The sequence below is a fragment of the Hydractinia symbiolongicarpus genome, chromosome 6, assembly GCF_029227915.1.
Source record: "Hydractinia symbiolongicarpus strain clone_291-10 chromosome 6, HSymV2.1, whole genome shotgun sequence".
Lineage (NCBI taxonomy): Eukaryota > Metazoa > Cnidaria > Hydrozoa > Anthoathecata > Hydractiniidae > Hydractinia > Hydractinia symbiolongicarpus.
This window is the reverse complement of record NC_079880.1, coordinates 376,195-402,153: the sequence shown is the minus strand read 5'-3', so window position 1 is coordinate 402,153 and position 25,959 is coordinate 376,195. Positions and strand designations below refer to the sequence as shown.

The 25,959-nt window shown below is 35.3% G+C and overlaps 1 protein-coding gene across 1 annotated transcript; it reads left to right on the top strand.

Moving 5' to 3' along the window:
* The first annotated feature begins 954 nt into the window (after positions 1 to 954).
* LOC130647009 (uncharacterized) lies at positions 955 to 5,871 on the top strand. Its single transcript, XM_057452711.1, has 7 exons — positions 955 to 1,511; positions 1,642 to 1,824; positions 1,917 to 2,062; positions 2,225 to 2,396; positions 2,634 to 3,356; positions 3,781 to 4,112; positions 4,346 to 5,871. Exons 1-7 carry the CDS (start codon positions 1,145 to 1,147, stop codon positions 5,006 to 5,008), a joined length of 2,586 nt encoding a protein of 861 aa, XP_057308694.1. The 5' UTR covers positions 955 to 1,144; the 3' UTR covers positions 5,009 to 5,871.
* Positions 5,872 to 25,959: the final 20,088 nt, after the last annotated feature.

Genomic DNA, 25,959 nt, shown 5'->3' with positions numbered 1-25,959 from the left:
TGATAGGTATAGCTATATATATTTTTTAATTTTAATCTTTCACCTGTACTGTATCTCCATTCACCTACAGGCACTGGTTTTTCTTGAATGGTATTATTTTATTGTTGCATTTTTTGAATATAAATTTATAAATAATTATATACACGCATATATATATATATAAACAAATATTAAAATGAAAAAATAAGCAATCAACATATATCATGATGAAGTATGTAACCCCACGAAATTAACACGCAGAAATAATTAAAACTATGTTATGAAAATAAGTTGCTGTGTGAATAAATGCAAAAAAAATAGCAAAAATAAATAAAACCTTAGGTTCGTAGAATTCAGTCTCGCAAATCATTATTGACTAAACTAAAAACTGTAAAAATTATTTTAAACAAAATATATTAAGGAGTTGTTTCTAACCATAGGGCGGACAAAATTACAACAAAATCAAGACGTAGATGACACACCAATCAAGAAAAAACGACATAGTCCAGATCCAAACAAATTAAATTTCGATCGTCATGCTCTACTTGAAGAAGTGTTAGGAATGGATGTTGGTAGTAAGGTATATCTTCATGTATCTGTTAACATTTGTGTTGAACACATTGCCATTTATATCATTGTCCAATTTTGAACAAAAAAATAACTTGTGTGACACATCGATTTATTTCCTCTTGCAGATAAATTACTCTGACTTGGCCCGAAAATATCATATACCTGGAACTACTGGAAATACAGTTGTTAAGGAATTTCTCGAAGATAACGGTGTTGATTTATCAAAATTTGCAAACAATTTTGTTAACCCATGCAAATATCGTCGAAAATATGAAAAGTTTCCAGGTGAGTACCTAAAAAAAAGAAGAATTGATATATAATGTACGCTTCCAACATTGTGTCTTGTCATCAAATCTGTATAATTTATAGCAAAAGATTCTTAAATTCTTTCAAGTGTTACAGTAGATTTCTGTGTGTAGAACAATGTTTACCTAAAACACATTGCATCTTCACAATACTTTTAGAAATATGTATTATACAAAAAGAGGATGTATATATCGTAGCGTTTGTACAATCAACTTAACATTCCTTGTTCAGAAAGAGAGATATTGAGAACATTTCATTTTTTACAGATGGAAGTGGAGTGTCGGTTCCTATGCCCCCTACATTTGAAAAAATAAAAGAGGAGATACTGAAGAAGATTGAATCTGGAGATATTCTATTAGGATCTTTGGTTGAGCCAAAAAAATATAAAAAAGCTGTGATAAAGAATGGAGTGATTTTCAATGAAGAATTCACAGTATCTGGTCGTTGTATACCACTGAGTGACATTCGCAGAAAGATTTTTGAAGAACATCAAAGTTTGGGGATTATGAGAAATCCAAAAGGTGCTTTGACAAGATACTTCATACTATGGTCTGATCATGCATCACTTTTGAGTGCTGGCCATTTACTATTGACTGTCAAAGTTGTTTACGATGACAAGTTATTTTATACAGATGAGGAAATGTATGCAAAAACAGGTATGTCATTTAGAAGTATTGTTATTGATCACCAAAATTCTAGATATCTAAAATCAAAAATATTTACTTTTTTTACTTTGATAGTAGACATTAAATGCCACTTAATAATGTTCGCTAAATTAAATTTTAGGAATTTGTCATGATGTTCAAGAACTTGTGGAGCGTCCATCCGTTTATATTATTGGTTTTGCCCAGGATAGCATTGCAGAGAAGCTTTCATATGTCGAAACCAGACTTAATGACATTAGAAAATTGTCTGACCCATTAATTGTCAATGATAAGAAAGTGGTTGATGTGATAAGGTTTTTTCATGGTATGTTGATGGAATTCAATTCACACAAGTTTAATCTGCATAATGCAACAATTTATTTAAAAAAGGATAACAGGAATTCATTTATATTTTAGGTGACCATCCTGAAATACAATACGAGAGTGGTAACTCTCATGGTGGAAACTTTCCCTGTCTTTGTGGATGCAAAAAATCAAGATTTACAGATATAGCCCATGTCTACAGTAACAAAATAGTGTCCTTGGAACAAAGAAGGAAGAAGGTACATAAATTTCAAAATAAGTTGTTCGTTATTTGTAATTTTGACAAAAAGTATAGAAAATTATTTATTCCAGGTAAATGAAACAAAATATGAATGACAAATTTATAGATTTCTATTACATAACATTAACTATTTTTAACTAACTATTTTTGATTATTTTAGGTAATATCAGGCCCAGCAGGACAACAACAAAAAGCTGTGTCTCCATTTCAACAACTCAATGTGGAGAAACTGGGTCTTGAAGTAAATTACAGAAACCTTGACCGTGACTTACCAGTTCATCAAAAGTTGCACAAAAAGGACCTTGAACAGCTACTAAAAAATCATTTGACAGGTTAGGGCTATTTTATTTTTGATAAACTAAAATAACTTTTGCAAATTTTGGCCTTTTTCGCAAAAGTTTTATATAAGTTGATGTTAGTTGATATTTGTCTGAAAATTTTTCTACAAATAAAGCAAAAGAAAATCAGATATGTTGAGGAAAATTGAAAAGCATAAAAACAATTCTGATTTTATTTTCAAAATTACACTCATTAAAATTTATAAATTCAGTCAACAATTTTTTTTAAAGGAATTATCCGTGTTCCAGCTCTTTGCTTTGGAAATGAACATAGTACAATGGAGTCCTTGAATCTTGCTAATTATGAAGTGATGCCGATTGAACCACTGCATGATTGTAAAGGACATATCAAGAATTTGTGGGATGTTTTGCATGAAGTGTTGACACCTCAAGAGAATAAAATTTTTCAACAGTCCCTAGATGCCACATATGGTTCGAAGGACAAGGTGAGAGGATCTGACTATCGGCTGTCATCAATAGTTGTTTACCAATCAATGCAAAGCACTTGCAGAAAGGAAATCAAAGAGTTGTTGTACACATTGATGGAGCTAGTTCGGTTATCATATCTTAAATCCCAAAAAAGGTCCCCACGAATTATTCTACGATTACATAATATTAGTTTCCAGCATGCCATGTTGTGCCAAGATCTGTTTGGGCATAATTTAAAGTCAATGTCTACACAAAAGCTTTATGGCATTTATTATCATGGCTTGACAACACATTTAGCAGAAGTATCGAGAATTATCTCACCAAGCTCCTTACACACAGAGAATGAAGAACAGCTATTCAGCAAAATTAATCAAATAAGTTTGAGAACATCAGCCAGATCCTTAGAATCCATACGTGATAATAGCATCATCCGTATTCAAGCTGAACAGAAATTTATTGCCAAAGAATGTTCTAGAAAATCAACTAACACATCTAAAATATCGAAATTTTCAGAGAGTGTACTTGGTAAGTCTAAAATATCTGTTTCTACTGGCTTTCTAATTCATGTTGGCATTCAGAAATTGCTGAGACGAATGTCCACATGAAAACAAAAGTTTTCAATTCACATTGGCAAATATTTAACTGTTATTTGTGTACTGCAGCATTTGGCCGCAAAACAAATATAAATTGCAAATGTCGAACACGAGTTTGCCAACGCAAAACAGGAAAATGTCATTTTACGTAGGCAATGTTCTGTCGTCATGGAATAAACTGAAACAGAAAGGCTGTTCTATGTGATAATTAAATATATTTTGAAGTGCTTGACTTAATAAAAAGTCTGGTTTGATATTCAAACATTAATCTTTCTAATTTTGTTTAAAATTTTAACATGTGATAAAAAGTGTATGATTGTCATTTTGTTTCGAAATAAACTTTTTTGAATTTTCAGATGAGAAAAGAAGTTGTTTTAACATTAACTTACCTCTACGGAAATATCAGGCACACTTGGAAAGAATTGCAGATTTTTTGCTCTATGGTAATGGTGTTTGGTGGCATAGAGAAAATGATATTATCATATTTCATGATGGAAAAGAGGATGATGATTTCAGAGTTGAAGGGCCTTTGATGACAAATTTCAAACAAGACAACCTGCAATCAGTAGCAAAAGATGTAGAAGCTTGTTGGAAGAAATGCGTTGATCGTGGTATTGAATTGCCAATCACAAAGATAAATACTTTCGACGAAAATGGAGATTTAATAGAATGCAAGGCACTTGAAGAAGTAAGTAATACGTCATTCTTGGCTTACTGTCTGTAGGATGGGTATATTAATAGCCCCCAACTCAAATTCCTCTGTATCAAGTCTATTTCTACACTTTCTTACCCAATTATCCTCCTTCATTCTTGCAAGTGTCCTAACCAACTTAATCTACTTATATCTGGACAACATCTATCTTTAATTCTACAGATACCTAGCCTGCTTCTTAGCTCATATGAACTCTTTCTTACTCTCAGACTGGCGTTACAAATCCAAAAGCAAACATAACAAGTAATATCAAACTGATGGCTGATGATGATAATGCAGAATATGATAATGCGTATATATCACATGATAATAATGAAGAGATAGAAATGGAGATAGATATCACATTAGAACAGCAACCTTCCTTATTGGATTTAGAAGTTGACCAAGCTGTTCATTTTGAGAAAGAAACATCAAACACAATTACATTGGAACAACAACCTTGCATAGCTGACTCAGTTACTAATCCTAAAAAAACTGCAGAAAATAGTAAGTTGGAAAAGATCTGTAGAGACAGACAGACGAAAGCTGACCAAAACCCAATTCTTGAATCAGGTGTATGCAAGAACATAATGTATGTTCTTGGCTATTCAGATAAATTGAAGGACTTCGACCGTCATCATATGTCATATAAGCTGACTAAAAGTGAACATTCAAGAAAAAAATGTAGAGCATTTATCATTCATTTTCGTGAAAAAGTGATGGCTGTTCAGCATGAAGCAGAAAAAGCTACGAAAGATTGGGAAAAAGACTTCATAGCAAAAAATTTTAAGATGCCGAATACAGAAGAGCTTAAATCAAATAAAATTTACATGGAGAAATATAAATTAAATTACCACGCCAAAAAAATTCTTGAACAATGGACAAATATTTAGTTTTTCAGCTAAGGGTTAATATGCGCTTTTAAATTTTAAGAAGCATATTTTTCAACAAATTAGCCAGAGCTAGCTAAAATAAAAACATTTGATATATATATATATACAAAACTTTTTTTCTGATACGTTTCGTATGGGAAATGTATTTTTATATTATTGTGGATCATCATTTTGCACAAACGAAAAAACAAGAACAACACGAGAAGGAAATTAATACCTTTAAAAAGATATCAAAGTATTTGTTGTTGCTTTGACGGGCTTAATACGCAATAATCTTGTATTGTGCAAAACTTAGAAGAAATAGCTAGCTAGCTAACAGTCTTAAAAAGGTCCATTTTTACAATCCATTATGTGGGTTATATATCTGCACCCTAAATCAAGAGAATACTAGCTAAACTGCTTTTCTAATTAAGCTACTCTTTCGTACAGAGGTAGGATTTGCACCCACAACTATTTAGCTAAGTAATCTGCAGTGATCTAAGAACTACATAAACAGTTTAATTTCTTGACTAACTGTTTTTATATTGTATATATCTATCTATGTATATATCTATGTATATAACAGCCAGAAAGGCTATGTATAGCTCTGACAGTTACAAAGTTTAGGTAAACACTTCCAGAAATATATAGCTAGCTTTTGCTATAGCTACTATATATATAATTTTGACAGGTAGCTATAGGCAAATAGAATATAGAAAATTTCAAATATATAGAATAAATAATATTACAAACCTTGTTTTTACTGCGTGATCACAAATACCTTAACAGCCAAATGTATGGTACAACCAACCATTTCTGTCAACACAAAAACACAAAAATGGCGGCACCTTCTTGTCTTCTTCACAAACTTGAAACGACAAAAAGCACGTCAGATAGCAAAACGCGGTAGACGATTATGATAAAACGCGGTATACCCGTGTTTTACCCGAAATAATTGGAGACTGTCCGTAAGTTGCCCGAGAAATACATGTTGGTACGAATATGTGACCAAACCGTTGTAACTCAAACGGACTGACACCGTTAAAAAGTCAATGAAATGTAGTTCTTGAAACTATTCCTATTTCTTCAGCGCGGGCTAACGGCTAGCATTGGTCCCACAGTAAAAAAATGAATTTTTTTGTCATAATTCTTAAATGAAGCGCTACCACAGCGCCCAGAGTAACCGCTGAGTTTCGGCAATCATGTCAAATTAAAAAGAATGTTATTTCTTGGAGTCCAATTGTCTCCTTTATCACATTTATCAGGTGACAGTGCAAAGTTAGTTCAATTAAGTCCCACAGTCAATTGTTTCATAGTTAAATGCGATGCAACCTAGTAATAACAGAAAAATATCGCTAAATACATGTTGGCACGAATATGTAACCCAACCGTTGTAACTGAAACGGACTGACACGGTTAGAAAGTTAATGAAATGTAGTTTTTGAAACTCTCGCTATTTCTTTAGCGCGCGATAACGGATAGAATTGGTCGCCCATTAAAGAATGACTTATATATCTAAACTTTAAAATGAAGCGCTACCACAGCGCCCAGTGCAATCGCTGAGTTCCAACAATCACGTCAAATTAAGAAGAATGTTATTTCTTGGAGTCCAATGATCTCATTTATCACATTTATTAGGTCACAGTGCAAAGTTAGTTCAATTAAGTCCCACAGTCAATCGTTTCATTGTTAAAAGCAATGCAACCTAGTAATATCAGAAAAATATCGCTAAATACATGTTGATTCGATTATGTGACCCAACCGTTGTAACTTAAACGGACTGACACTGTTAGAAAGTCAATGAAATGTAGTTTTTGAAACTGTTGCTAGTTCTTCAGCGCGCGATAACGGCTAGGATTGGTCCCACAGTAAAAAAATGAGTTTTTTTATCTTAATTCTTAAATGAAGCGGTACCACAGCGCCCAGTATAATCGCTGAGTTTCGGCAATCACGTCAAATTAAGAAGAATGTTGTTTCTTGGAGTCCGATTGTCTCCTTTATCACATTTATCAGGTGACAATACAAAGTTAGTTCAATTAAGTCCCACAGTCAATCGTTTCATTGTTAAAAGCGATGCAACCTAGTAATATCAGAAAATATCGCTAAACACATGTTGGTACGAATAGGTGACCCAACCGTTGTAACTCAAACGGACTGACACCGTTAAAAAGTCAATGAAATGTAGTTTTTGAAACTGTCGCTATTTCTTCAGCGCGCCATAACGGCTAGGATTGGTCCCGCAGTAAAAAATGACTTTTTTATCTTAATTTTTAATTGAAGCGCTACCACAGCACCCAGTGTAATCTGTGAGTTCCGGCAATCATGTCAAATTAGAAGAATGTTATTTCTTGAAGTCCAATTGTCTCCTTTATCACATATATCAGGTCACAGTCCAAAGTTAGTTCAATTAAGTCCCACATTCAATCGTTTCATTGTTAAAAGCGATGCAACCTAGTAATATCAGAAAAATATTGCTAAACACATGTTGGTACGAATAGGTGACCCAAACGTTGTAACTCAAACGGACTGACACCGTTAAAAAGTCAATGAAATTTAGTTTTCGAAACAGTCGCTATTTCTTCAGCGCGCGATAATGGCTAGGATTGGTCCCACAGTAAAAAATGACTATATAATCTAAATTTTTAAATGAAGTGCTACCACAGCGCCCAGTGTAATCGCTGAGTTCCGGCAATCATGTCAAATTGAGAAGAATGTTATTTCTTGGAGTCCAATTTTCTCATTTATCACATTTATTAGGTCACAGTCCAAAATTTGTTAAATTAAGTCCCACAGTCAATCGTTTCATTGTTAAAAGCGATGCAACCTAGTAATATCAGAAAAATATCGCTAAACACATGTTGGTACGAATATGTGACCCAACCGTTGTAACTCAAACGGACTAAAACTGTTAGAAAGTCAATGAAATATGGTTTTTGAAACTGTTGCTATTTCTTGAACGCGCGATAACGGTTAGGATTGGTCCCACAGTAAAGAATGACTTTTTTATCTTAATTCTTAAATGAAGCGGTACCACAGCGCCCAGTGTAATCGCTGAGTTTCGGCAATCATGTCAAATTAAGAAGAGTGTTGTTTCTTGGAGTCCGATTGTCTCCTTTATCACATTTATCAGGTGACAATACAAAGTTAGTTCAATTAAGTCCCACAGTCAATCGTTTCATTGTTAAAAGCGATGCAACCTAGTAATATCAGAAAATATCGCTAAACACATGTTGGTACGAATAGGTGACCCAACCGTTGTAACTCAAACGGACTGACACCGTTAAAAAGTCAATGAAATGTAGTTTTTGAAACTGTCGCTATTTCTTCAGCGCGCGATAACGGCTAAGATTGTTCCCGCAGTAAAAAATGACTTTTTTATCTTAATTTTTAATTGAAGCGCTACCACAGCACCCGGTGTAATCGGTGAGTTCCGGCAATCATGTCAAATTAAGAAGAATGTTATTTCTTGAAGTCCAATTGTCTCCTTTATCACATTTATCAGGTCACAGTCCAAAGTTAGTTCAATTAAGTCCCACATTCAATCGTTTCATTGTTAAAAGCGATGCAACCTAGTAATATCTAAAAAATATCGCTAAACACATGTTGGTACGAATAGGTGACCCAAACGTTGTAACTCAAACGGACTGACACCGTTAAAAAGTCAATGAAATTTAGTTTTCGAAACAGTCGCTATTTCTTCAGCGCGCGATAATGGCTAGGATTGGTCCCACAGTAAAAAATGACTAATTAATCTAAATTTTTAAATGAAGTGCTACCACAGCGCCCAGTGTAATCGCTGAGTTCCGGCAATCATGTCAAATTGAGAAGAATGTTATTTCTTGGAGTCCAATTGTCTCCTTTATCACATTTATCAGGTGACAGTCCAAAGTTAGTTCAATTAAGTCCCACAGTCAATCGTTTCATAGTTAAACGCGATGCAACCTAGTAATATCAGAGAAATATCGCTAAATACATGTTGGTACGAGTATGTGACCCAACCGTTGGAACTCAAACGAACTGACACCGTTAGAAAGTCAATGAAATGTAAAATTTTGAAACTGTCGCTATTTCTTCAGCGCGCGATAACGGATAGGATTGGTCCTACAGTAAAGAATGACTTAATTATCTAAATTTTTAAATGAAGTGCTACCACAGCGCCCAGTGTAATCGCTGAGTTCCGGCAATCACGTCAAATTAAGAAGAATGTTATTTCTTGGAGTCCAGTTGTCTCATTTATCACATTTATCAGGTCACTGTCTAAAGTTTGTTAAATTAAGTCCCACAGTCAATCGTTTCATGGTTAAAAGCGATGCAACCTAGTAATATCAGAAAAATATCGCTAAATACATGTTGGTACGAATATGTGACCCAACCGTTGTAACTCGAACGGACTGACCCCGTTAGAATGTCAATGAAATGTAGATTTTGAAACTGTTGCTATTTTTTCAGCGCGCGATAACGGCTAGGATTGGTCCCACAGTAAAGAATAACTTATTTATCTAAATTTTTAAATAAAGCGCTACCACAGCGCTCAGTGTATTCGCTGAGTTCCGGAAATCCCGTCAAATTAAGAATAATGTTATCGCTTGGAGTCCAATTGTCTCATTTATCACATTTATCAGGTCACAGTCCAAAGTTAGTTCATATAAGTCCCACAGTCAAACGTTTTATTGTTGAAAGCGATGCAACCTAGTAATATCAGAAAATATCGCTAAACACATGTTGGTACGAATAGGTGACCAAACTGTTGTAACTCAAACGGACTGACACTGGTAAAAAGTCAATGAAATGTAGTTTTCGAAACTGTCGCTATTTTTTCAGCGCGCGATAATGGCTAGAATTGGTCCCGCAGTAAAAAATGACTTTTTTATCTTAATTTTTAATTGAAGCGCTACCACACCATCCAGTGCAATCGCTGAGTTTCGGCAATCATTTCAAAATAAGAAGAATGCTACTTCTTGGAGTCGACTTGTCTCACTTATAACATTTATAAGGTCACAGTCCAAAATCAGTTCAATTTAGTTCCACAGTCAATCGTTTCACTGTTAAAAGCGATGCAACCTAGTAATATCAAAAAAATATCGCTAAATACATGTTGGTACGAATATGTGACCCAACCGTTGTAACTCAAACGGACTGACACCGTTAGAAAGTCAATGAAATGTAGTTTTTGAAACTGTCGATAATTCTTCAGCGCGCGATAACGGCTAGGATTGGTCCCACAGTAAAGAATGACTTATTTATCTAAATTTTTAAATGAAGCGCTACCACAGCGCCCCGTGTAATCGCTGAGTTCCGGCAATCCCGTCAAATTAAGAAGAATGTTATTTCTTGGAGTCCAATTTTCTCATTTATCACATTTATTAGGTCACAGTCTAAATTTGTTAAATTAAGTCCCACAGTCAATCGTTTCATTGTTAAAAGCGATGCAACATAGTAATATCAGAAAAATATCGCTAAATACATGTTGGTACGAATATGTGACCCAACCGTTGTAACTCGAACGGACTGACCCCGTTAGAATGTCAATGAAATGTAGATTTTGAAACTGTTGCTATTTTTTCAGCGCGCGATAACGGCTAGGATTGGTCCCACAGTAAAGAATAACTTATTTATCTAAATTTTTAAATAAAGCGCTACCACAGCGCTCAGTGTATTCGCTGAGTTCCGGAAATCCCGTCAAATTAAGAATAATGTTATCGCTTGGAGTCCAATTGTCTCATTTATCACATTTATCAGGTCACAGTCCAAAGTTAGTTCATATAAGTCCCACAGTCAAACGTTTTATTGTTGAAAGCGATGCAACCTAGTAATATCAGAAAATATCGCTAAACACATGTTGGTACGAATAGGTGACCAAACTGTTGTAACTCAAACGGACTGACACCGGTAAAAAGTCAATGAAATGTAGTTTTCGAAACTGTCGCTATTTCTTCAGCGCGCGATAATGGCTAGAATTGGTCCCGCAGTAAAAAATGACTTTTTTATCTTAATTTTTAATTGAAGCGCTACCACACCATCCAGTGCAATCGCTGAGTTTCGGCAATCATTTCAAAATAAGAAGAATGCTACTTCTTGGAGTCGACTTGTCTCACTTATAACATTTATAAGGTCACAGTCCAAAATCAGTTCAATTTAGTTCCACAGTCAATCGTTTCACTGTTAAAAGCCATGCAACCTAGTAATATCAAACAAATATCGCTAAATACATGTTGGTACGAATATGTGACCCAACCGTTGTAACTCAAACGGACTGACACCGTTAGAAAGTCAATGAAATGTAGTTTTTGAAACTGTCGATAATTCTTCAGCGCGCAATAACGGCTAGGATTGGTCCCACAGTAAAGAATGACTTATTTATCTAAATTTTTAAATGAAGCGCTACCACAGCGCCCCGTGTAATCGCTGAGTTCCGGCAATCCCGTCAAATTAAGAAGAATGTTATTTCTTGGAGTCCAATTTTCTCATTTATCACATTTATTAGGTCACAGTCTAAATTTGTTAAATTAAGTCCCACAGTCAATCGTTTCATTGTTAAAAGCGATGCAACATAGTAATATCAGAAAAATATCGCTAAATACATGTTGGTACGAATATGTGACCCAACCGTTGTAACTCAAACGGACTGACACCGTTAGAAAGTCAATGAAATTTAGTTTTTGAAACTGTCGATATTTCTTCAGCGCGCGATAACGGCTAGGATTGGTCCCACAGTGAAGAATGACTTATTTAAGTAAATTTTTAAATAAAGCGCTACCACAGCGCCCAGTGTAATCGCTGAGTTCCGGAAATCCCGTCAAATTAAGAAGAATATTATTTCTTGGAGTCCAGTTGTCTTATTTATCACATTTATCAGGTCACAGTCTAAAGTTAGTTCAATTAAGTCCCACAGTCAATCGTTTCACTGTTAAAAGCCATACCAGCTAGTAGTACCGGAAAAATATCGCTAAACACATGTTGGTACGAATAGGTGACCCAAGCGTTGTAACTAAAAAGGACTGACACCGTTAAAAAGTCAATGAAATGTAGTTTTGAAACTGTCGCTAAATCTTCAGCGCGCGATAACGGCTAAGATTGGTCCCACAGTAAAAAATGACTTTTTTATGGTAATTTTTAATTGAAGCGCTACCACAGCGCCCAGTGTAATCGCTGTGTTTCGGCAATCATGTCAAATTAGGAAGAATGTTTTTTTTTTGGAGTCCAATTGTCTCACTTTAACATTTATAAGGTCACAGTCCATAACCAGTTCAATTAAGTCCCACAGTCAATCGTTTCACTGTTAAAAGCCATACAAGCTAGTAGTACCGGAAAAATATCAGGAAATACATGTTGGTACGAATGTGTGACTCAACCGTTGTAACTCAAACGGATTGATACTCTTAGAAAGTCAATGAAATGTAGTTTTTGAACCTGTCGCTATTTCTTCAGCGCGCGATAACGGCTAGGATTGGTCCCACAGTTAAGAATGACTAATTTATCTAAATTCTTAAATGAAGCGCTACCACAGCGCCCAGTGTAATCGCTGAGTTCCGGCAATCATGTCAAATTAAAAAGAATGTTATTTCTTTGAGTCCGCTTGTCTCACTTATAACATTTTTAAGGTCACAGTCCATAATCAGTTCAATTAAGTCCCACAGTCAATCGTTTCATAGTTAAAAGCGATGCAACCTAGTAATATCAGAAAAATATCGCTAAATACATGTTGGTACGAGTATGTGACCCAACCGTTGGAACTCAAACGAACTGACACCGTTAGAAAGTCAATGAAATGTAGAGTTTGAAACTGTCGCTATTTCTTCAGCGCGCGATAACGGATAGGATTGGTCCTACAGTAAAGAATGACTTATTTATCTAAATTTTTAAATGAAGCGCTACCACAGCGCCCCGTGTAATCGCTGAGTTACGGCAATCCCGTCAAATTAAGAAGAATATTATTTCTTGGAGTCCAGTTGTCTTATTTATCACATTTATCAGGTCACAGTCTAAAGTTAGTTCAATTAAGTCCCACAGTCAATCGTTTTATTGTTAAAAGCGATGCAACATAGTAATATCAGAAAAATATCGCTAAATACATGTTGGTACGAATATGTGACCCAACCGTTGAAACTCAAACGGACTGACACCGTTAGAAAGTCAATGAAATTTAGTTTTTGAAACTGTCGATATTTCTTCAGCGCGCGATAACGGCTAAGATTGGTCCCACTGTGAAGAATGACTTATTTATATAAATGTTTAAATAAAGGGCTACCACAGCGCCCAGTGTAATCGCTGAGTTCCGGAAATCCCGTCAAATTAAGAAGAATGTTATTTCTTGGAGTCCAATTGTCTCATTTATCCCATTTATCAGGTCACAGTCCAAAGTTAGTTCAATTAAGTCCCACAGTCAATCGTTGCATTGTTAAAAGCGATGCAACCTAGTAATATCAGAAAAATATCGCTAAACACATGTTGGTACGAATAGGTGACCCAACCATTGTAACTAATACGTATTGACACCGTTAAAAAGTCAATGAAATGTAGTTTTCGAAACTGTCGCTATTTCTTCAGCGCGTGATAACCGCTAGGATTGGTCCCGCAGTAAAAAATGACTTTTTAATCTTAATTTTAAATTAAAGCGCTACCACAGCGCCCAGTGCAATCGCTGAGTTTCGGCAATCACTTCAAATTAAGAAGAATGATATTTCTTGAAGTCCATTTGTCTCACTTATAACATTTACAAGATCACAGTCCAAAATCAGTTCAATTTAGTACCACATTCAATCGTTTCACTGTTAAAAGCGATCCAACCTAGTAATATAAAAAAATCGCTAAATCCATGTTGGTACGAATATGTGACCCAAGCGTTGTAACTCAAATGGACTGACACCGTTAAAAAGTCAATGAAATGTAGTTTTTGAAACTGTCGCTAATTCTTCAGGGCGCGATAACGGCTAAGATTGGTCCCACAGTAAAGAATGACTTTTTTATGTTAATTTTTAATTGAAGCGCTACCACAGCGCCCAGTGTAATCGCTGTGTTTCGGCAATCATGTCAAATTAGGAAGAATGTTTTTTCTTGGAGTCCAATTGTCTCACTTTAACATTTATAAGATCACAGTACATAATCAGTTCAATTAAGTCCCACAGTCAATCGTTTCACTGTTAAAAGCCATACGAACTAGTAGTACCGGAAAAATATCGCTAAACACATGTTGGTACGAATAGGTGACCCAAGCGTTGTAACTAAAAAGGACTGACACCGTTAAAAAGTCAATGAAATGTAGTTTTTGAAACTGTCGCTAAATCTTCAGCGCGCGATAACGGCTAAGATTGGTCCCACAGTAAAGAATGACTTATTAATTTAAATTTTTAAATGAAGCGCTACCACAGCGCCCAGTGTAATCGCTGTGTTTCGGCAATCATGTCAAATTAGGAAGAATATTTTTTTTTGGAGTCCAATTGACTCACTTTAACATTTATAAGGTCACAGTCCATAATCAGTTCAATTAAGTCCCACAGTCAATCGTTTCATAGTTAAAAGCGATGCAACCTAGTAATATCAGAAAAATATCGCTAAATACATGTTGGTACGAGTATGTGACCCAACCGTTGGAACTCAAACAAACTGACACCGTTAGAAAGTCAATGAAATGTAGAGTTTGAAACTGTCGCTATTTCTTCAGCGCGCGATAACGGATAGGATTGGTCCTACAGTAAAGAATGACTTATTTATCTAAATTTTTAAATGAAGCGCTACCACAGCGCCCCGTGTAATCGCTGAGTTACGGCAATCCCGTCAAATTAAGAAGAATATTATTTCTTGGAGTCCAGTTGTCTTATTTATCACATTTATCAGGTCACAGTCTAAAGTTAGTTCAATTAAGTCCCACAGTCAATCGTTTTATTGTTAAAAGCGATGCAACATAGTAATATCAGAAAAATATCGCTAAATACATGTTGGTACGAATATGTGACCCAACCGTTGTAACTCAAACGGACTGACACCGTTAGAAAGTCAATGAAATTTAGTTTTTGAAACTGTCGATATTTCTTCAGCGCGCGATAACGGCTAAGATTGGTCCCACTGTGAAGAATGACTTATTTATATAAATGTTTAAATAAAGGGCTACCACAGCGCCCAGTGTAATCGCTGAGTTCCGGAAATCCCGTCAAATTAAGAAGAATGTTATTTCTTGGAGTCCAATTGTCTCATTTATCACATTTATCAGGTCACAGTCCAAAGTTAGTTCAATTAAGTCCCACAGTCAATCGTTGCATTGTTAAAAGCGATGCAACCTAGTAATATCAGAAAAATATCGCTAAACACATGTTGGTACGAATAGGTGACCCAACCATTGTAACTAATACGGATTGACACCGTTAAAAAGTCAATGAAATGTAATTTTCGAAACTGTCGCTATTTCTTCAGCGCGTGATAACGACTAGGATTGGTCCCGCAGTAAAAAATGACTTTTTAATCTTAATTTTAAATTAAAGCGCTACCACAGCGCCCAGTGCAATCGCTGAGTTTCGGCAATCACTTCAAATTAAGAAGAATGATATTTCTTGAAGTCCATTTGTCTCACTTATAACATTTACAAGATCACAGTCCAAAATCAGTTCAATTTAGTACCACATTCAATCGTTTCACTGTTAAAAGCGATCCAACCTAGTAATATAAAAAAATCGCTAAATCCATGTTGGTACGAATATGTGACCCAACCGTTGTAACTCAAATGGACTGACACCGTTAAAAAGTCAATGAAATGTAGTTTTTGAAACTGTCGCTAATTCTTCAGGGCGCGATAACGGCTAAGATTGGTCCCACAGTAAAGAATGACTTTTTTATGTTAATTTTTAATTGAAGCGCTACCACAGCGCCCAGTGTAATCGCTGTGTTTCGGCAATCATGTCAAATTAGGAAGAATGTTTTTTCTTGGAGTCCAATTGTCTCACTTTAACATTTATAAGATCACAGTACATAATCAGTTCAATTAAGTCCCACAGTCAATCGTTTCACTGTTAAAAGCCATACAAACTAGTAGTACCGGAAAAATATCGCTAAACACATGTTGGTACGAATAGGTGACCCAAGCGTTGTAACTAAAAAGGACTGACACCGTTAAAAAGTCAATGAAATGTAGTTTTTGAAACTGTCGCTAAATCTTCAGCGCGCGATAACGGCTAAGATTGGTCCCACAGTAAAGAATGACTTATTAATTTAAATTTTTAAATGAAGCGCTACCACAGCGCCCAGTGTAATCGCTGTGTTTCGGCAATCATGTCAAATTAGGAAGAATATTTTTTTTTGGAGTCCAATTGACTCACTTTAACATTTATAAGGTCACAGTCCATAATCAGTTCAATTAAGTCCCACAGTCAATCGTTTCACTGTTAAAAGCCATACAAGCTAGTAGTACCGGAAAAATATCACGAAATACATGTTGGTACGAATATGTGACTCAACCGTTGTAACTCAAACGGATTGACACCGTTAGAAAGTCAATGAAATTTAGTTTTTGAAACTGTCGATATTTCTTCAGCGCGCGATAACGGCTAAGATTGGTCCCACAGTGAAGAATGACTTATTTATATAAATGTTTAAATAAAGCGCTACCACAGCGCCCAGTGTAATCGCTGAGTTCCGGAAATCCCGTCAAATTAAGAAGAATGTTATTTCTTGGAGTCCAATTTTCTCATTTATCACATTTATTAGGTCACAGTCTAAAGTTTGTTAAATTATGTCCCACAGTCAATCGTTTCATTGTTAAAAGCGATGCAACATAGTAATATCAGAAAAATATCGCTAAATACATGTTGGTACGAATATGTGACCCAACCGTTGTAACTCAAACGGACTGACACCGTTAGAAAGTCAATGAAATTTAGTTTTTGAAACTGTCGATATTTCTTCAGCGCGCGATAACGGCTAAGATTGGTCCCACAGTGAAGAATGACTTATTTATATAAATGTTTAAATAAAGCGCTACCACAGCGCCCAGTGTAATCGCTGAGTTCCGGAAATCCCGTCAAATTAAGAAGAATGTTATTTCTTGGAGTCCAATTGTCTCATTTATCACATTTATCAGGTCACAGTCCAAAGTTAGTTCAATTAAGACCCACAGTCAATCGTTTCATTGTTAAAAGCGATGCAACCTAGTAATATCAGAAAAATATCGCTAAGCACATGTTGGTACGAATAGGTCACCCAACCATTGTAACTAATACGGATTGACACCGTTAAAAAGTCAATGAAATGTAATTTTCGAAACTGTCGCTATTTCTTCAGCGCGTGATAACGGCTAGGATTGGTCCCGCAGTAAAAAATGACTTTTTAATCTTAATTTTTATCTGAAGCGCTACCACAGCGCCCAGTGCAATCGCTGAGTTTCGGCAATCACTTTAAATTAAGAAGAATGATATTTCTTGAAGTCCATTTGTCTCACTTATAACATTTACAAGATCACAGTCCAAAATCAGTTCAATTTAGTACCACAGTCAATCGTTTCACTGTTAAAAGCGATCCAACCTAGTAATATAAAAAAATCGCTAAATCCATGTTGGTACGAATAGGTGACCCAAGCGTTGTAACTAAAAAGGACTGACACCGTTAAAAAGTCAATGAAATGTAGTTTTTGAAACTGTCGCTAAATCTTCAACGCGCGATAACGGCTAAGACTGGTCCCACAGTAAAGAATGACTTTTTTATGTTAATTTTTAATTGAAGCGCTACCACAGCGCCCAGTGTAATCGCTGTGTTTCGGCAATCATGTCAAATTAGGAAGAATGATTTTTTTTGGAGTCCAATTGTCTCACTTTAACATTTTTAAGGTCACAGTCCATAATCAGTTCAATTAAGTCCCACAGTCAATCGTTTCACTGTTAAAAGCCATACAAGCTAGTAGTACCGGAAAAATATCACGAAATACATGTTGGTACGAATATGTGACTCAACCGTTGTAACTCAAACGGATTGATACTCTTAGAAAGTCAATGAAATGTAGTTTTTAAAACTGTCGCTATTTCTTCAGCGCGCGATAACGGCTAGGATTGGTCCCACAGTTAAGAATGACTAATTTATCTAAATTCTTAAATGAAGCGCTACCACAGCGCCCAGTGTAATCGCTGAGTTCCGGCAATCATGTCAAATTAAAAAGAATGTTATTTCTTTGAGTCCGCTTGTCTCACTGATAACATTTTTAAGGTCACAGTCCATAATCAGTTCAATTAAATCCCACAGTCAATCGTTTCACTGGTAAAGGCCATACAACCTAGTAATACCGGAAAATAGCTCGAAATACATTTTGGTACGAATATGTGACTCAACCGTTGTAACTCAAACGGATTGATACTGTTAGAAAGCCAATGAAATTTAGTTTTTGAAACTGTCGCTATTTATTCAGCGCGCGATAACGGCTAGGATTGGTCCCACGGTAAAGAATGACTTATTTATCTAAATTCTTAAATGAAGTGCTACCACAGCGCCCAGTGTAATCGCTGAGGTTCGGCAATCATGACAAGTTGAGAAGAATGTTATTTCTTGGAGTCCAATTGTCTCATTTATCACATTTATCAGGTCACAGTCCAAAGTTAGTTCAATTAAGACCCACAGTCAATCGTTTCATTGTTAAAAGCGATCCAACCTAGTAATATAAAAAAATCGCTAAATCCATGTTGGTAAGAATAGGTGACCCAAGCGTTGTAACTAAAAAGGACTGACACCGTTAAAAAGTCAATGAAATGTAGTTTTTGAAACTGTCGCTAAATCTTCAACGCGCGATAACGGCTAGGATTGGTCCCACGGTAAAGAATGACTTATTTATCTAAATTCTTAAATGAAGTGCTACCACAGCGCCCAGTGTAATCGCTGAGGTTCGGCAATCATGACAAGTTGAGAAGAATGTTATTTCTTGGAGTCCAATTGTCTCATTTATCACATTTATCAGGTCACAGTCCAAAGTTAGTTCAATTAAGACCCACAGTCAATCGTTTCATTGTTAAAAGCGATGCAACCTAGTAATATCAGAAAAATATCGCTAAGCACATGTTGGTACGAATAGGTCACCCAACCATTGTAACTAATACGGATTGACACCGTTAAAAAGTCAATGAAATGTAATTTTCGAAACTGTCGCTATTTCTTCAGCGCGTGATAACGGCTAGGATTGGTCCCGCAGTAAAAAATGACTTTTTAATCTTAATTTTTATTTGAAGCGTTACCACAGCGCCCAGTGCAATCGCTGAGTTTCGGCAATCACTTTAAATTAAGAAGAATGATATTTCTTGAAGTCTATTTGTCTCACTTATAATATTTACAAGATCACAGTCCAAAATCAGTTCAATTTAGTACCACAGTCAATCGTTTCACTGTTAAAAGCGATCCAACCTAGTAATATAAAAAAATCGCTAAATCCATGTTGGTACGAATAGGTGACCCAAGCGTTGTAACTAAAAAGGACTGACACCGTTAAAAAGTCAATGAAATGTAGTTTTTGAAACTGTCGCTAAATCTTCAGCGCGCGATAACGGCTAAGATTGGTCCCACAGTAAAGAATGACTTTTTTATGTTAATTTTTAATTGAAGCGCTACCACAGCGCCCAGTGTAGTCGCTGTGTTTCGGCAATCATGTCAAATTAGGAAGAATGTTTTTTTTTGGAGTCCGCTTGTCTCACTGATAACATTTTTAAGGTCACAGTCCATAATCAGTTCAATTAAATCCCACAGTCAATCGTTTCACTGGTAAAGGCCATACAACCTAGTAATACCGGAAAATAGCTCGAAATACATTTTGGTACGAATATGTGACTCAACCGTTGTAACTCAAACGGATTGACACTGTTAGAAAGCCAATGAAATGTAGTTTTTGAAACTGTCGCTATTTATTCAACGCGCGATAACGGCTAGGATTGGTCCCACAGTAAAGAATGACTTATTTATCTAAATTCTTAAATGAAGTGCTACCACAGCGCCCAGTGTAATCGCTGAGGTTCGGCAATCATGTCAAGTTGAGAAGAATGTTATTTCTTGGAGTCCAATTTTCTCATTTATCACATTTATTAGGTCGTAGTGCAAGTTTTGTTCAATTAAGTCCCACAGTCAATCGTTTCATTGTTAAAAGCGATGCAGCCTAGTAATATCAAAAAACATCGCTAAACACATGTTGGTACAAATAGGTGACCCAACCGTTGTAACTCAAACGGACTGACACCGTTAAAAAGTCAATGAAATGTAGTTTTTGAAACTGTCGCTATTTCTTCAGCGCGCGATAACGGCTAGGATTGGTCCCGCAGTAAAAAATGACTTTTTTTATCTTAATTTTTAATTGAAGCGCTACCACAGCACCCAGTGCAATCGCTAAGTTTCGACAATCATTTCAAATTAAAAAGAATGCTATTTCTTGGAGTCCACTTGTCTCACTTATAACTTAATAAGGTCACAGTCCAAAATCAGTTCAATTTAGTACCATAGTCAATCGTTTCACTGTTAAAAGCGATGCAACCTAGTATTATCAAAAAAATATCGCTAAATACATGTTGGTACGAATATGTGACCCAACCGTTGCAACTCAAACGGACTGACACCGTTATAAAGTCAATGAAATGTAGTTTTTAAAACTGTCGATAATTCTTCAGCGCGCGATAACGGCTAGGATTGGTCCCACAGTAAAGAATGACTTTTTTATCTTAATTTTTAAATGAAGCGCTACCGCAGCGCCCCGTGTAATCGCTGAGTTCCGGCAATCCCGTCAAATTAAGAAGAATGTTATTTCTTGGAGTCCAATTTTCTCATTTATCACATTTATTAGGTCACAGTCTAAAGTTTGTTAAATTAAGTCCCACAGTCAATCGTTTCATTGTTAAAAGCGATGCAACATAGTAATATCAGAAAAATATCGCTAAATACATGTTGGTACGAATATGTGACCCAACCGTTGTAACTCAAACAGACTGACACCGTTATAAAGTCAATGAAATTTAGTTTTTGAAACTGTCGATATTTTTTCAGCGCGCGATAACGGCTAGGATTGGTCCCACAGTGAAGAAAGACTTATTTATATAAATTTTTAAATAAAGCGCTACCACAGCGCCCAGTGTAATCGCTGAGTTCCAGAAATCCCGTCAAATTAAGAAGAATGTTATTTCTTGGAGTCCAATTGTCTCATTTATCACATTTATCAGGTCACAGTCCAAAGTTAGTTCAATTAAGTCCCACAGTCAATCGTTTCATTGTTAAAAGCGATGCAACCTAGTAATATCAGAAAAATATCGCTAAACACATGTTGGTACGAATAGGTGACCCAACCATTGTAACTAATTCGGATTGACACCGTTAAAAAGTCAATGAAATGTAATTTTCGAAACTGTCGCTATTTCTTCAGCGTGTGATAACGGCTAGGATTGGTCCCGCAGTAAAAAATGACTTTTTATTCTTAATTTTTAATTGAAGCGCTACCACAGCGCCCAGTGCAATCGCTGAGTTTCGGCAATCATTTCAAATTAAGAAGAATGATATTTCTTCAAGTCCATTTGTCTCACTTATAACATTTACAGGAACACAGTCCAAAATCAGTTCAATTTAGTACCACAGTCAATCGTTTCACTGTTAAAAGCGATGCAACCTAGTAATATAAAAAAAATCGCTAAATCCATGTTGGTACGAATATGTGACCCAACCGTTGTAACTCAAATGGACTGACACCGTTAAAAAGTCAATGAAATGTAGTTTTTGAAACTGTCGCTAATTCTTCAGGGCGCGATAACGGCTAAGATTGGTCCCACAGTAAAGAATGACTTTTTTATGTTAATTTTTAATTGAAGCGCTACCACAGCGCTCAGTGTAATCGCTGTGTGTCGGCAATCATGTCAAATTAGGAAGAATGTTTTTTCTTGGAGTCCAATTGTCTCACTTTAACATTTATAAGGTCACAGTCCATAATCAGTTCAATTAAGTCCCAAAGTCAATCGTTTCACTGTTAAAAGCCATACAAGCTAGTAGTACCGGACAAATATCGCTAAACACATGTTGGTACGAATAGGTGACCCAAGCGTTGTAACTAAAAAGGACTGACACCGTTAAAAAGTCAATGAAATGTAGTTTTTGAAACTGTCGCTGAATCTTCAGCGCGCGATAACGGCTAAGATTGGTCCCATAGTAAAGAATGACTAATTTATCTAAATTCTTAAAAGAAGCGCTACCACAGCGCCCAGTGTAATCGCTGAGTTCCGGCAATCATGTCAAATTAAAAAGAATGTTATTTCTTTGAGTCCAATTGTCTCACTTTAACATTTATAAGGTCACAGTCCATAATCAGTTCAATTAAGTCCCACAGTCAATCGTTTCACTGTTAAAAGCCATAGAAGCTAGTAGTACCTGAAAAATATCACGAAATACATGTTGGTACGAATATGTGACTCAACCGTTGTCACTTAAACGGATTGATACTCTTAGAAAGTCAATGAAATGTAGTTTTTGAAACTGTCGCTATTTCTTCAGCGCGCGATAACGGCTAGGATTGGTCCCACAGTTAAGAATGACTAATTTATCTAAATTCTTAAATGAAGCGCTACCACAGCGCCCAGTGTAATCGCTGAGTTCCGGCAATCATGTCAAATTAGGAAGAATGTTATTTCTTGGAGTCCAATTGTCTCACTTTAACATTTATAAGGTCACAGTCCATAATTAGTTACATTAAGTCCCACAGTCATTCGTTTCATTGTTAAAAACGATGCAACTTAGTAATATCAAAAAAAATATCGCTAAATACATGTTGGTACGAATGTGTGACCCAACCGTTGTAACTCAAACGGACCGACACCGTTAGAAAGTCAATAAAATTTAGTTTTTGAAACTGTCGATAGTTCTTCAGCGCGCAATAACGGCTAGGACGGAACAGCTATTGATGTCATTCTTACAAATAGACCCAGATGTTTTCAACACACACTAACATGTGAAACAGGATTAAGTGATCATCATCAAATGGTAACAACATTTTTAAAATCTCATTTAGCACGCTTAGCATCCAAGAAAATTATTTACAGAAGTTACAAAAATTTTAATGAAGCCAACTTTTTACGTGATGTTGAGAACGCAAATTTTATTTGTAATAGTAAAGATCCTGAACTGAATTATGAAAACCTCACCAATGTTTTCACATCTATCATAGAAAAGCATGCCCCACAGAAGCAAAAAACTCTGCGTGGAAACGAGGCACCATTTATGACAAAAGAGTTAAAAAAGGCCATATATACAAGGTCTAGGTTCAAAAATAAATACAATAAAAATCCTACTTCTGAAAACAAAATCACGTACAAGAAACAGAGAAACAAGTGTGTAAATTTACGCAAAAAGGCTATCAAAAACCATTTCAAAAGGGTAACAGAATCAGGTTTTATTTCCAAAAAAACGTTTTGGGAAACTGTTAAACCCTTGATATCAAATAAAAGTGGAATAAGCAAAGGAGATATAGCGATCGTTCAAAATGAAAGTTTAGTTACTGATAAAAAACAGCTAACCAAACTTTTCAACGAATACTACATCAATATTTTAGAAAATTATTGTGGCATGAAACCAAATCCTATAAAATATAAGAATGTAAATGATAAGTCAAAAATGATTGAAGAAATTGTTGATAGTTTTAAAAATCATCCAAGTATCATTAAAATAAAGGAAATCAATGATTCTAACAACAATGAGAACTTCACATTCCAAGAAGTTGATGAAAATACAATTTCTAAACTGTTTAATGATTTAAACACCAAAGTATCAACAGGTGAAGATACAATACCATCAAAGCTGACAAAATTAGCAAAAAAGCACCTAGTAACGCCACTAACAGATGCTATAAATAGTAGCATAGTTTCAAACAAATTTCCAAGCAAAGCTAAGCGAGCTGCTGTAACGCCATTGGATAAGGGAGGAAAAGATAAAACTAAAATATCAAACTACAGGCCTGTCAGTGTTTTAAATGTTTTTTCTAAATTTTACGAAAGGGTTATGAAAGAACAAATAACCGCTTATATGGAATCAAAATTGTCGACCTTTCTCTCCGCCTATAGGAAATGCTATAGTACCCAACAAGTATTAATTTGCTTAATAGAGGAATGGAAGAGTAAACTTGATAAGAATTATGTGGTGGGTGCGATCTTGATGGATCTTTCAAAAGCTTTTGACTGTGTACCACATGACTTACTAATTGCGAAATTAGCTGCTTACGGATTTGACAATAAGTCTCTTCAATTCATTCTATCTTATCTTACTGATAGAGAGCAAGCCACTCGAATAAATGGGATCTATAGTCTATTTCAAATTATCTTATCTGGTGTACCACAAGGTTCTATTTTGGGACCTATCATATTCAATATATTTATAAATGATTTGTTTCTTTTTATAGAAAAATATAAGCTACATAATTACGCTGATGATAACACAATATCCAACTTCTCAAATTCTATTCCTAATTTGATAAATACTTTAGAAAACGAAGCTAAAACTGCCCTCTCCTGGTTAAAAGAGAATAAAATGATTGCAAACCCTGAAAAGTTTCACTCGATAATTCTGACAAAGAATAAGGCAGATAATTTAGGTCTAAAATTTAACATAGGAAATAAAACTATTGAAAGTGAAAATAACGTGAAATTACTAGGTGTGACTATAGACAATAAATCAAATTTTGACAGACACGTTAGTGATTTGTGTCGCAAAGCATCAGCCCAACTAAATGCCTTATTTCGATTTAGAAGTTTCTTATCCTTTCAAGCAAAATATATTTTAGTTCAAAGTCTTATCTACGCAAATTTCAATTATTGTTCCCTTATATGGCATTTTTCTTCTTCTAAATCTTTATCTAAAGTCGAAATGATACAAAAACGAGCATTAAGATTTCTGTATAATGATACGGTAAGTACATACCAAAATTTACTTAAAAATTCCAGCAAGAGTCACATGAATGTAAATCGCTTACGGTCATTGTGTATAAAAATCTCTAAAACTATAAATAACAGCAGCCGTCTTTTTATGAAAGATATATTTTGTTTAAATGATAACGGTAGGACAGTCAGAGAACAAAATAAAAATAATTTGGTAGTCTCAAAGAAAAGGACCGCAACTTTTGGAACTAATAGCTTATCAGCCCTGGGACCAAAGATTTGGAATAACCTACCATCACATTTGAAACGATGTGACAACCTTAAAGTTTTTAAAAGCATGATTAAAATGTGGGACGGATCTAAATGTAACTGTGATGAATGTAAGGTCCCTTTATAGAACTTTGTTGTTATTATTGTTTATATAAATAAAAAAATGATTTTATTTTATTGTAAACATAAAAAAATTTAGTCGATTTAGATTAGTTTTCTTAATTGCTTTTTTTTTTTGGAAACTATTGTAAATATGCGAATAATCGACTTTAAATAAATTGAAAAAAAAAAAGAAAAAAGAGTTCCGGAAATCCCGTCAAATTAAGAAGAATGTTATTTCTTGGAGTCCAATTGTCTCATTTATCACATTTATCAGGTCACAGTCCAAAGTTAGTTCAATTAAGTCTCACAGTCAATCGTTTCATTGTTAAAAGCGATGCAACCTAGTAATATCAGAAAAATATCGCTAAACACATGTTGGTACGAATAGGTGACCCAACCGTTGTAACTCAAACGGACTGACACCGTTAAAAAGTCAATGAAATGCAGTTTTCGAAACTGTCGCTATTTCTTTAGCGCGCGATAACGCCTAGGATTGGTCCCGCAAAAAAAAATGACTTTTTAATCTTAATTTTTAATTGAAGCGCTACCACAGCTCCCAGTGCAATCGCTGAGTTTCGGCAATCATTTCAAATTAAGAAGAATGCTATTTCTTGGACTCCACTTGTCTCACTTATAACATTTACAAGGTCGCAGTCCAAAATCAGTTCAATTTAGTACCACAGTCAATCATTTCACTGTTAAAAGCGATGCAACCTAGTAATATAAAAAAATCGCTAAATCCTTGTTGGTACGAAT